We start from the raw sequence: 13,001 nt of genomic DNA on the forward strand, positions 1-13,001 counted from the left end.
TGGCATTAGAATTAGAAAATTTCATCACTTAGTAACCACTCCCCCCATTTATTTTTCTATTACGTATTATATTACTATAATACCAAAAATGGTGCACTATTAAGTATTTGAACCTCCATAAAGATACAATTGTTCGTATCAGCTTTATGACCAGGGCGTATCACCTTTACGACCACTGACAATAATTTTTTGTTTGTTTAAATACAATATATATATATATATATATATATATATATATATATATATATATATATATATATATATATATATATATATATATATATATATATATATATATATATATATATATATATATATGTATATATATATATATATATATATATATCAGTGCTTTCACTTACTTGAAGTACTTTTATTTGAAGTACTACTTAAGTAAAATTTTCCAGTACTTGTACTTGTAATTAAGTAAAAACTCTAGGGTGTACTTATTACTTGATACTTAAGTAAGATTACGAAACACTTATTACTTAAGATACTTTTAATGTACTTGCTTTTCAAATACTTTACCTTTGACACGAAAATTTTGTGTGTGTTTGCTTTGGCAATGTACAAGAAAACATCACCTTTAGATTTAGAGCGAACTCAGATATAGCTTTTGTGTGTCTGTGCTTTGGCAATGTACAAGAAAACATCACCCTTTAGATTTAGAGCAAACTCAGATATAGCTTTTGTGTGTCTGTGCTTTGGCAATGTACAAGAAAACATCACCCTTTAGATTTAGAGTAAACTCAGATATAGCTCCATGCCCTATTTTTGGATATGAAATAAGGTATTTGTTTTTGACGAAAAAAAAATTATAGTATGATTAACACTTGGTTTAATTTTTGTTTAAAAGTTATATAACAAAGAAAATTGCAATTATTTCACAGTTTACTGGTCGACAGTGAGCTAAAATCCCTTGTTTTGTGCTAAATGTTGCATACTGTAGTCCATTTGGGCTTATATTTCTGACATTAGTGTTTAAGTTTTGTCATCTTGTCAACTGAACCAGATTTCTACCATTTCATCATCTTCAGAACCATATGATTGGTAAAACTACTGAAGCTATGAATCTTTGCCCATCTAAATGTTGTCCACAATCAACAAGTCTAGGGAATTCTAGCTGGATACAATGCAGTGGTTTTTTGTCAATTCGTTCCAGCTAATTCAGGTATTCAGACAGATCTGACTTCAGATTTGTCAATCCATTCATAAGTTATAGGCCCTACTAAATTAAAGGAAAACTCAACTTTCTTAAGACTTGAAACCCTCTCCCCCTCGCCCTATTTGAGATAGGGTTTGTGATACCAGAACTTGATATGAGCCCTGATCTTAGGCATCTTTGGTCTAGTTTTCATTCGGATCCGTTACTCCATTTGCAAGTTACACTGAATTAAACAGAAAACTTAAATTTTTCAGGAATTAAAACCCACTCCCCCTTGTTAAATTTGAGCTAGGGTCTTTATCTCAAAACTTGATATGTGTCATGGTCTTAGGCCTCTTTGGTTCAATTTTCATTCAGATCCATCACTCCAGTCGCAAGTTACTCTGAATTAAACGAAAAACTGTTTTTAGCAGGTAAAGCCCTGCCCCCCCCATTTTATTTGAGCTAGGGTCTTCATCTTTCAACTTGATGTGTCTCATGATCCTTGGCACCAAATCTAGCCAACAAAAGTTTCATCCAAATCCAACCAGCGTTTCTCCCCCTATACGTGATTACACAGACGGATGGACAGAGACAGACGGACGGACGGATTTTGCAACGTCTTAGGTAGCCATCTTGGCTAATTGGATCCAAAAAAAGGGAAACAATGGCAAATCATCATCTAGGTATCATCACCTATTTAGATAGTGGAAAATATCCATCAAGATAGGTTTTTGAGATCTGTCTGTCTGCCCGCCCGTAATCGAGTATAGCGGGAAAACCGCCAGTCAGCTTTGAATTGAAATTGAACTATTGGGACTAAAATTGAGCTTAATTAGGGCGATGGGGCTTTAAGTGTTAAACAAATTCGAGTTTTTCATTTAATTCACTGTAACTTGCATATGGAGATGAATTTCGATGAAAATTGAATAAAGATGCCTAAGAGTATGATATGCATTGAGCTCTGGGATGGAGACCCAAGCTTAATTAAAAGTTGAGTTTTTCATTTAATTCAGTTTAGCTTGCGAGAAATTGATGGATCTCAGTGAAGATTGAACCAAAGGTGCCTAAGACCGTGACAGGCATCAAGTTTTGAGATGAAAACCCTAGCTCAAATAGAACGAGGGGGAGTGAGTTTTAAGTGCTGAAAAAAGTCAAACTTTTGGTTTAATTTAGTATAACTTGCGAATGGAGCGACGGATCCAAATGAAAGCTAGAGTAAAGATGACTAGGATCAGGGCTCATATCGAGCTCTGATATCACAAGCCCTATCTAAAATAGGGCGAGGGGGAGGGGGTTTCAAGTTTTAAGAAAGTCGAGTTTTCCTTCAATTTAGTAGGGCATGTAACTACTTCCACCCATGGCTTGCCCAAAGCCTGGAAATAACCCTTTTCCAAAATAAGTCATACTGAAGCCAACCTTCAACCAAATATTCCGTCCCCAGAGAAAAATTACTTTGTATGGCACTTGGTATTTACCAAGTGACATACAGTGATCGCAAATTCTGTAGGTCTGTCGGTCTGTCAGTCCTGGTCTTGCTAGTTTAGGCCCTTCCAGATAAGCTAGGACGATGAAATTTGGCAGGCGTATCAGGGATCAGATCAGATTAAATTTGAAATAGTTGTTTCCCCGATTCGACTATCTGGGGGGGAGGAGAGGGAGGACGGTTAATTTGGAAAAATTAGATCAGATCTTAATTAAATTTGATATTTAGAAGGATATTATGTCTCAGAGCTCTTACTTTAAATTCCGACCAGATCAGGTGACATTGGAGGAGGAAACCTAAAATCTTGGAAAATGCTTAGAGTGGAGGGATCGGGATGAAACTGAGTGGGAAAAATAAGCACAAGTCCTAGATACGTAATTGACATGTACAGAACAAATTCACTCTGTTTTGGGGAGTTGGGGGAGGGTTAATTCTGAAAAATCAGAAAAAATGAGGTATTTTTAACTTACGAAGGAGTGATCGGATCTTGAATTTCATCGGATGAAATTTCATATTAGAAGGACCTCGTAACTCAGATCTCATGTTTTAAATCCCGACCGGATCCAGTGCCATTGGGGGATTTGGGGGGGGACCGAAAATCTTGGAAAACGCTTAGAGTGGAGTGATCAGGATGAAACTTGGTGGGAAGAATAAGCACAAGTCCTAGATACGTGACTGACACAACCGAAATGGATTTGCTGTCTTTGGGGGAGTTGGAGGGGGTGTTAATTCGGAAAAATTAAAAAAATTGAGGTATTTTCAACTTAAGAGCGGGTGACCGTTCGTGAGTTATTTTTTAATTTGATATTAAGAAGGAACTCATGTCTCAGATCTCTTATTTTAAACCCCGACCAGTTCTGGTGACATTGGGGGATAGTTGGAGGGGGAAACCGGAAATCTTGGAAAACGCTTAGAGTGGAGAGATCGGGATGAAACTTGGTGGGTAGAATAAGCAAATGTCGTACATACGTGATTGACGAAACCGAACTGGATCCACTCTCTTTGGGGTAGTTAGGGGGGTCCAGTGCTTTGGCGAGTTCGGTACTTCTGGACGTGCTAGGATAATAAAATTGGTAGGCATGTCAGGGACCTGCACAAATTGACTTGATAAAGTTGATTTCCACGATTTTACCATCTGGGGGGGGGTGAAGGGAGAAGAAAAATTGGAAAAATGAGGTATTTTTAACTTGCGAGTGGGTGGTCGGATCTTAATAAATTTTGATATTTAAAAGGACCTTGTGTCTCAGAGCTCTTATTTTAAATGCTAACCAGCATTAAGCCTCTGATTTTTCTTTTATATTAATCTATTGATTTTTATAATTTTGCTAGAGCTCATGCCATATGAGCCCTCGGCTCTTCCGACCTCGTCACAAGTGCCATATGAGCTCTTAGCTCTTGTTTTATTCCTTTTTTCTCAGAAGATTTTCGACTTAGTCTCATGGTTTTTGCCACTTCATGGTGTGAAAACTGCTGCTAGAAACAGATAGGTTGCAACTTCTGCCATATTGTCTTCTAGTATATTTAAATGTGTGCTTGCATCGTTCCTACGTCCCCTTCAAAGTTCTGTTTCTTACGGCAATATTGGTTTGTCTTCTGTTGCATATGCAGACGACGTTCTTCTTGTTGCCCAGACTCGCCGTGGATTGCTTTCCGATTTCACTATATTAACCAATGAACTATCTAAGATTGGACTGTCAGTTAATGCGTCTAAATGCGAGTTTATTTGTTTTAATAGCCCTTATGCGGTCACTCTATTCGTTGCTGGGACTGCAATTCTGCCATGTTCTTCTTTAGTTAGTTGGCTTGGTCTGTATTTCGGTCCAACACTTTCCACTACCTTTTCATCCCTAGTGAATCAAGTCGTGAAAAACCTACGCGTCGCTTATGGAAAAATATCCCCAAACAAAAGCCGATACAACCGCAACGGTTTGTGCATGATTTATAACGCTTATTGTGCCCCTATGCTTTTGTTTTTATCAGGCATGGCTCATCTGTTTCGTAAGAAAAATCCCCAAACTGTGTGTGCGGCTTATTTCAGATATTGCAAATTCCTCCTCCGGCTTCCTAGATGGCACCAAAACAGAAAAATAATTGCTCAATTTGGTTTAATAGATATGCCATCTTGGATTCGGTCTTCCAGTGATGATTTATGTAAAAAGACTATCTACTTTATTCACGTTTACGACCCTCTGCAGCCTTTTATCCATATTGATACTGGTTAATTAGTCCATGTTGTCTTTTGCTAGTTTGATTTTTTTCTTCTTGTTGTTTATCCTTTTTGTTTATTTATAATACTCCGTACTTTGTGTTTTTTTATATTTTTACGTATAATAAAGTTCATTCATTGATTCATTCATTCATTCTGCAGTTTGACCAGCCGTATGGAATGCGTCTGAATCAGCGGGCTTGCTGCAGGCCCGTGATTTTATAATATATGTTTGTAGGGAGTTTTACTGGCCATCTGAATTGACTACACAGTATGCGGCTTGCTTGAGTGAAAACCAGCCAAAGGATATAGATGCCATACATTTTCATAGCGTGTCTGAAATTTAACTTGAAAACTTGAGGCAGTTTCCTTGTAAAGGTGCCGAGGGCGAGACATGTCATCAACTGATTTTTGATTATTGAGCTTTGATTTCTCTTATTAAAAAAGTCTGCAAATGACTCACTTGGCTCCTTACTTTTAAATTTGAGTTTTTTGTTGCTAAGGTTTTTATTTATTGAATCAGAGAATGATCTACTTTATTACCTTTTATCTGTTTTAAAGCCAATCCAAAGTTTATTTTTCTACTTTCAATATTTTTTCCACCATTCCGATATGTTTCAGAATGACCCTGTATTTTTTCAAACGTGCCAGATTTGACTGAACACTAATCGCCAGAAGTTCAACTCTACGTGCACTGTGTTAATCCTGTCATTGATCTGTCTGATCCAATCAGGAGTTTTTTGACTGCACTTAATTGTTTTGAAAGTCTTTTGCTTTCAAGCCGTTGTGTTGAAAATTGGTTCAGATTATTTTTTGGAGTTCGTTGGGTGTGTACCAGCCAAACAATGGAAAACAATACCTTCAATATTTTTTCCATCATTCCCACATGTTTCAGAATAACCCTGTATTTTTTCAAACGTGCCAGATTTGATCGAACACTAATCGCCAGAAGTTCAACTCTACATGCACTGTGTTAATCCTGTCATGTGATATGTCTGATCCAATCAAGAGTTTTTTGACTCCATTTAATTGTTTTGATAGTCTTTTCCTTTCAAGCCGTTATGTTGAAAATTGGTTAAGATTATTTTCTTGGACTTCATTGGGTGTGTACCAGCCGAACAAGGGAAACGGTTAAAAATGATAAAACGGAAACTCTGGTTCTTGATTAATATTTCCATGAGAGGAATGACAGGGGACATTTTATAGGCAAGGGAAGGGGCTAAGAAGCCTTCAGAATGGCTTTAAAAAAAGATAGCATGGGCTTTATATCAGAAATATATATATATATATATATATATATATATATATATATATATATATATATATATATATATATATATATATAGAATAAATACTTGAAGTAGTACTTGAAGTAATACTTAAGTACAATTTTGGCAAGTACTTGATATTTGATACTTAAGTAAGAATTTGGAAAGTACTTATTACTTGATATTTAAATAAAAAAAACAATGAGTACTTAATACTTGATACTTAAGTAATAATTTGGAGTACTTGTTGCAGCACTGATATATATATATATATTTGACCTATGTGATTGTATGGATGAGTAGGGTTAAGGCCTCATTCAAGTGCTGGTCTATATTAATCACTAATTTAGGAAAACAGTCTTCCTTTTCTCCTTCTGTCTCTCTTTTTTTTTTTTTTTTTTTTTTTTTTTTTTTTTTTTTTTGTGTTTGTGTTTGTGGGATTTGTAGTATTTGGTTTGCCTATTGTTGCTAAAGGGAGGGATGTGTTGGCGGGGTGGGCTTGTTTTGGTTTTACTTGGTTGTTTTACATTTGCTGTTTTTTTTGTTTTTTTCGTGGGCGTGTATTTTGGGGGTGATGCCTGACGCGGGGATGCCGTGGATGTTCTGTGGTGGCCACGGCACTGTGCTGGGTGGAGAATTTGGAGTGGCGAGGCCCTGTATGGGCCGGTGTGTTCTCCTGATGGGCCCTTGTGTTGGGTGTTGCCTCTGAATTGTTTGTCTGTATTATTTTTTCTATTGTTTGGTGAATGGCGGCTTGTACTTATTGGCGACGTGACTGCCTGTCCATGGATTGTTCTTTGTGGTTGATTGTGTGTGGCTGTGCTGTTTGACCTGTGTGATTGTGTGGATGGGTGGGGTTGGGGCCTCATTCAGGTGCTGGTCTGTATTAGTCACTAGTTTGGGAAAACAGTCTTCCTTTTCTCCTTCTGTCTCTTTTTTTTTTTTTTTTTTTTTTTTTTGTGTTTGTGCTGTAACATTGGTGATTTCTCTTTTCATGATATATATTTATACTTTTCCAAAGATCACTAGCTGAAGCAGCAAACTCTTGGGAAAGTAACCAAGAAGTGGGAACCCTGATTACAACGAATAAAACGATCCCGAAGAGTTCGACTCGATTTCCCATCATCCCTTAGAAAGAACAACTAATTTCAAGTGAATTTACTTCTAAGTGGCATTTTACGCTAGAATGAAAAAAAAAAACAACAACTACCAACCTCTTTGCCAAGTAAGTGCCTAGGTAAGTGTGAGGCAGTTGGGCGTTGATCAGCTCGCATTCCCCACTTATCAACTGTTGTTACAACAGCCCCTCCTCTCTGAAAAAAAGGAAGTTTTATGTATTATATTGTATATGGCTAACAACTATAAGATCAAGCACTGGACGAAATTACGACAGTTTAAAAAAAAAAAACTAAAACTATTAAGTGTATGAAAAACCAGCTGATGACGTCAAATGATCAGTTAGGAAGCGAATGATGCTGGAGGATGCCGGATCTCGGAAGAAATCTGACTGCAAAATAACACGTCTGTATTTCAATTCAATTTTGAAATATATGAAGTCTTTCAAGGACAATAATAGAGCCTATTTTCTTCAACACGTCACACAGATGACCCCTCCCCCTTGAGGATGCGCTGCACTTAAATCAATGACACTATCAGTCTAGTGTTTCACCTCGCAAGGCAATCAAAAGTTTTCTCAATTAACTTCGTTGTTTCGTCCAGCATAGCATGTGGAAGCCTCTGCCTAGGGTATGCTTAGCTTGCTTAGGACGGATTGACCTGGATTATATTCTCCACAAGCTACAACGTACTCAGTTTAGGAGGTTGGACAATAAATCTACCCTCTAGCTTTACAAAAATTAAACCTAGCACATTTTTAATTACCATAGATGCTTCGGCTTGTTTTTCTAATTTATTTCAGGAAATTCAAACTTTTCATTCTTTGAAATTGTGACGTTTTTCATGGGTCTTAGAAACGGCATGGAAATCTGAAATTAAGAGATTAAATTCAAATTTGTGCCAAAAATTTAACAGCAGAACAAGTCACTTCACTTCTTTTATTGGACTCCAAACTCCCCCTTCAAGGCTATCTTGAAATAGTACCAATAAGTTCGTTCACAAAATTAAAAGGATTAAAAGAAATAGATAAAACATTGATCAATTACGGGACTGGCCAGTCACTGGTGGCCATCAAAATCTTGAGATTTAACTATTCTCCCTATCCAAAAAAAGAAATCACAGTTAATAACACCCTCAAACCCCCTCCCCCAGGCCCTGAAAAAAGTCCTTGCTCACAGGCTTCAGCCAAATAACAACCTTTAATTCATTCAAAATATGTTTTTTTTTGGAAATTTTACACGTAGAGGGAGAAAACAGGCATTTTTTGCATGGACATGTGTCAGAAAACAATCTTTTTGTCAAAAAAGCTTCATTTCACTTCGGGCTAATTTTATTTCCATCACGTATGAGAATAAAGTTCATAAGCGAAAAGTAATAATTCTAGCTGCAAGTTACATTGGCACAGATGGGTAAAGCATAAAGGAACCTTAAATGTAGTTTGTGCGGATATCAGGTCTTTCAGATCTTTTTTAAGTTGAGATTGCATTTCTCTGGTTTTTCAGGAATCTTGGAAAGAATGATTGTAATTATAGTCCGGTTGTTGTAGGCTGTAACAATGGCTTTTTGACTTAATAGAGGTTGCGAAAGAAGGGAGGTAGCATCTCTCTTTATATATTCTTTCAGTCTATTTTAGCATTTCTGTATTATTTAGCGCTTGTTGTTCGTCACTTTATAAGTCCTGTATCAGACCCACAGCTGAATATGAATACCAGATATATGCTGGTGCCTCAAAACGCTGTTAGTACCACTCCAGAAGATCCAGAATAGGGAAAACAGTGCTTACTGCGCCTCTACGCATGACTTGCTCAAGCCTCTAAATCAAAAGTTTGATGTAGCGTCGATGATTATTTTCTACAAGTACATAAATTCACCTCCTTCAAACGAGCTCTCTCGCATTGTTCCCGCCTTTGTCCAACCGACAAGGCAGACACGAAGGCACACACCTCGGTCCAATTATCTAAAGGAGGAAACACCAAGAATCGAGCAATTGAGGGAGAGCTTCGTCCAGCGTTGCAATTCTATCTGGAACCATCTTCCTGGGGATGTTATTCCTGCAAATCCCACTGTTGACTCCTTCAAAAGAAGGTTCAACAGACATTTAAAATCTCGAGGTTTCATAACGAGGTAATTGAATAGCAGCATATCAGGTACCTTTAAGTACCTGGGGCCGTGAATATAGGAAAAAAAAATGTCGATTGCTATGGCCTATTTGGTTAAGTAAACAATCGATCTATGCGGTTATTTATTCAAATATTAAAAATTAAATTTATATTTTTATCTTTAAGGGTAAAGGAAATAGGGTCCCTCCCTGGATGAAGGAAGAACAAAATATATAACCTTATACATCGGGTAAAACGCCATAATCATTGCGACCCTGTCTAATAAGTTTAACAAAAAGATAAACTATATTTAGCTCTTACTTACCCAATCATTGTTCAGCATATTTCTGACTGCACGCAAGAGTGTCAGCTCAGAAGGGGTTGCGTAAGAATAGTCCTCTTTTTTCAAATTTGTTTTGTCCAAGAAAAGAGCGTTCACACCATCAACAGCCATAAATACTTTACATCTAGAGATAGATTATACGAATGTTAAAAGTCAATCTAAGGCGGCCAATATTTGTTCAATTGCAAGATAAAAAACAAGACAGCAGAGAATTCCAGAGGATTTGAAAAAGGATTTGAGAATTCCAGAGGATGGTAGAGAGCTCCAGGCTAAGGATAATTTAGGGGTGACGTTCAAGGCAATGGATAAATTGTTTAGTAGGCATACCGTGTAGGACGTAGTGAGGAAATGGGTGGGATGTGTTCGAATTTAACTTTAAAGAGCCAGATAAGGGATGTAAGAGATATTAGGATACAGAGAGAGGTTTTTAGTAATAAGATGGTATTGGTGATGCATGACTCGTCAGATGTTTGGGTATTCAACAAAAGTGACAAGTTAGAAAAGATTCAACTGGTATATTATAAGAGATGGCTAGGTGTTAACAGAAGTATGAATAGTTAGAGTAGTTTAGTAGCTTCTAGGCTGGTGAACGTGGTTAGGTTTTGGCAGCGCACAGTGAAGATGCCTCCAGTGTGGCTACTTAAACCTGCATATTTAGAAGGTCTTAGAGATAAATTTCCAAGTTGATGGCCGTACAAGGTAAGGAGGATTTTCCAAGATTGCGGAGTGGGTGAAATGTGGAATAATGGATTAAGTGTACATAAATAGGTTGCAAAGATGATAGGTAATATTTTACCAGATCAAGCCTTTCTGATTCCCTGCGCCTCTACACGTCGGTGAAAAAGACACAGGGTGAAAGGGTTTTGTTTAAGGTGAATTAAAACAAAAAGAAGTTGAAGTTTATAATCGAATTAAGGGGGAATAGTTTAATAATTGATATTGAAAGGAAGTATTTAGAGAGGAGGAGAGGGCAGGATGGTCCTCGCTTTCGCTCGATGAGTGGAAGTATGGATGAGAGTGTGGGTTATGTGATGTATGAGTGCGAAGAATTGAGTGAGTTGAGAAATAAAGTGTGTGGAAAGTATAGATTTGATGAGAGATGGCTCGTGAATGTAAAGAAAGATAAATATTTTGAAGTGTTGAAAGATGAAGTGTTAAAAATTTAGGACGACGTCTCTGATTGGCAATGGAGCACAGGAGTAGATTTTTGTGATTTGTTTTCTCATTTGTTTATGTTATGTAATGTTTGTGTTATGTTAATGTAGTGTCAATCCTTTGAAAATTTACTTACTTATACAGATGAAATCCAACACTCTTTAAAATGTGCAATTTCACGCAAAAGAGTAAGCCAAATAATTTCAAACATTCAAATATGGGTCTATTTATTTGAGCCTTTTTCAGGTTTAATATTTATTTTGTGTGAAAAAATAGTACAACTAGAAGGTCATTAATATTACTAAAGCACCAATGGTGTGCTAAATTGACGAAAATTTAGGAACCAAGGGGCTATATGCATTAAAATCTATTGGGGAATGGAATTTGTAATTTTTCATTTAAAAAAAAGACAAAAAATGCATTTTCAATAATAGCTCAATAAAATGTACTTATAAACAAACTTTGGGAGAATGAATTATGAAAAAGTGGCTTTAACATTATGAGAAAAACTACTTGTCGTCCAGATGCCGTGAGAAAACAAAACTTGCAGATTGGGCACTGTAATTGAGCAGACGAAATCAGGAGTAATGTTAAACTCTCAAGAAAATAAAGTGTGGATTAAGAAACAACTGCACGATATGATTCGGATCAGGGGGGAGGAAACTAGCAACAATTCCAGAAACTAATCAGCTGACACAGTCGACAATACAGGGTAATTTAACAGTTGTGCAAACCAACAATTTGTAGAATAGCAACATTTGATTAAAGATATATCATCGTGGCCAAAACCAAAGGACACATTTAATAATTGAGGAACTAGAAATGGGAAAGGAAAAGGAAAGGCGTATAAGGGAGGAAATATGAATCGTGCAGATCTTCCAGTAACAGCTTTTGAGGATTTATTAAGATAAAATAGCAGCAGTTGGAGACTTACTCAAGACTTTATAGGTACGTTGTACCTCTACTTAAGAAAATATTCCAGATATACTCAATGGTTTTGGGGACAACCATGCACAGGATTTCGCTAATGTATACTCAAATTACCCCTAAATATATTTTGTATAGACAGTTGGGTCAATCAAATTTAAAATGCACTGCAGTATTAAGATACAAGAAAATATCATCGACAACTCAAACTTTTCCAGAGTTTTAACGCCAAGACTTAAAAATTAGCAGTATTTATACTTAATTGACATTTCATCTTAAAAATAGCTTCTTATTGAAAAAAAGATGAAAAATTGTAAAATTTGTCCCTTTCTACATATACTTCTCGACGACCCATCTGGGAAGAAAGATAGCTCTGAAAGGCAACTTCTTATGCGTCCTATATACCTTTTTATGTGTTCCACAATTTTTTTCTGCAAATACTGTTTCAAACGTGGACCCTTTGAAGAGCAACTTTAATATTAGAAACAAAAAATTTTTGGAAATACAAAAAGGCGTGGTTTTAATACCATTAATACGGCTAGAAATTTCAAAACTAACCATCATCTGGTTGGTTTTCTGCTCTATTGACAAGAGCTTCGGAGGAAAAAATCAGCAACAATACGGTGCATGCCGATTTTCGACTTGAATCTCGTGAGAGCCACCAGCAGACAATTTAGTCTATTCTGTCATTTTTTACAATTTTGAGTTGGAAAAATTACTGGCCTAGGAAAAGTAGCATAGCTCCTCCGATGTCAACGGTTAATTTCAGATTTAAAAAAAGCAACATGGTACATTCTCAATTTAGATGCTCAAAAATAGATTACCCAGCGCAGTTGAAGAATTGAGTGAACGTAGATTGGGGCTATGTGGAAATATTTTATCCATTCCTTCAACGCATATAAAACAGCCATATTTTAAGAAATTCGATTTTTTCGTCTTATTTTTTCTGTCTTAATTCAAAAATGGTATTGCTGTTGGAACTGTAAAAGCATTGCCGACAGACAAAACTCACCTAGCATAAGTTTTACAAATCCAAATAGGATTAAGCAGTTAATACACTAAATAAAATAAATACGAGATCTCCGAGAGTCGAGTCTAACAGCCCCAGCATTTCTTGATTATTATACCTCCAAGCAGGGCCGTATCCAGGATTTTTTAGGGGTGTTTTACACAAAGATTTTATCAGGGGAGGGGGAGATTTACACTAAACAAACCTAAAAATCCCACAAAAAATTAGTTTATATCCATTTTTGTTAC

The 13,001-nt window shown here is 36.5% G+C and overlaps 1 protein-coding gene and 1 long non-coding RNA gene across 2 annotated transcripts in view; both read right to left on the reverse strand.

Moving 5' to 3' along the window:
* The window catches only part of LOC136031143 (uncharacterized), a 343,784-nt gene that overhangs the window by 201,151 nt on the left and 129,632 nt on the right, over nucleotides 1-13,001 (reverse strand). The gene's annotated exons all lie outside the window — the stretch shown is intronic.
* Nucleotides 1-13,001, reverse strand: part of LOC136031133 (small ribosomal subunit protein mS29-like) — a 31,072-nt gene that overhangs the window by 1,998 nt on the left and 16,073 nt on the right. Inside the window, exons 7-8 of the mRNA XM_065710452.1 lie at nucleotides 9,645-9,786; nucleotides 7,319-7,417 (exon numbers count right to left, since the gene is read on the reverse strand). Coding sequence (XP_065566524.1) covers nucleotides 7,319-7,417; nucleotides 9,645-9,786 — 241 coding nt within the window. The remainder of the gene's footprint in view (nucleotides 1-7,318; nucleotides 7,418-9,644; nucleotides 9,787-13,001) is intronic.

The sequence above is a fragment of the Artemia franciscana genome, chromosome 9 (assembly GCF_032884065.1).
Source record: "Artemia franciscana chromosome 9, ASM3288406v1, whole genome shotgun sequence".
Taxonomy (NCBI): domain Eukaryota; kingdom Metazoa; phylum Arthropoda; class Branchiopoda; order Anostraca; family Artemiidae; genus Artemia; species Artemia franciscana.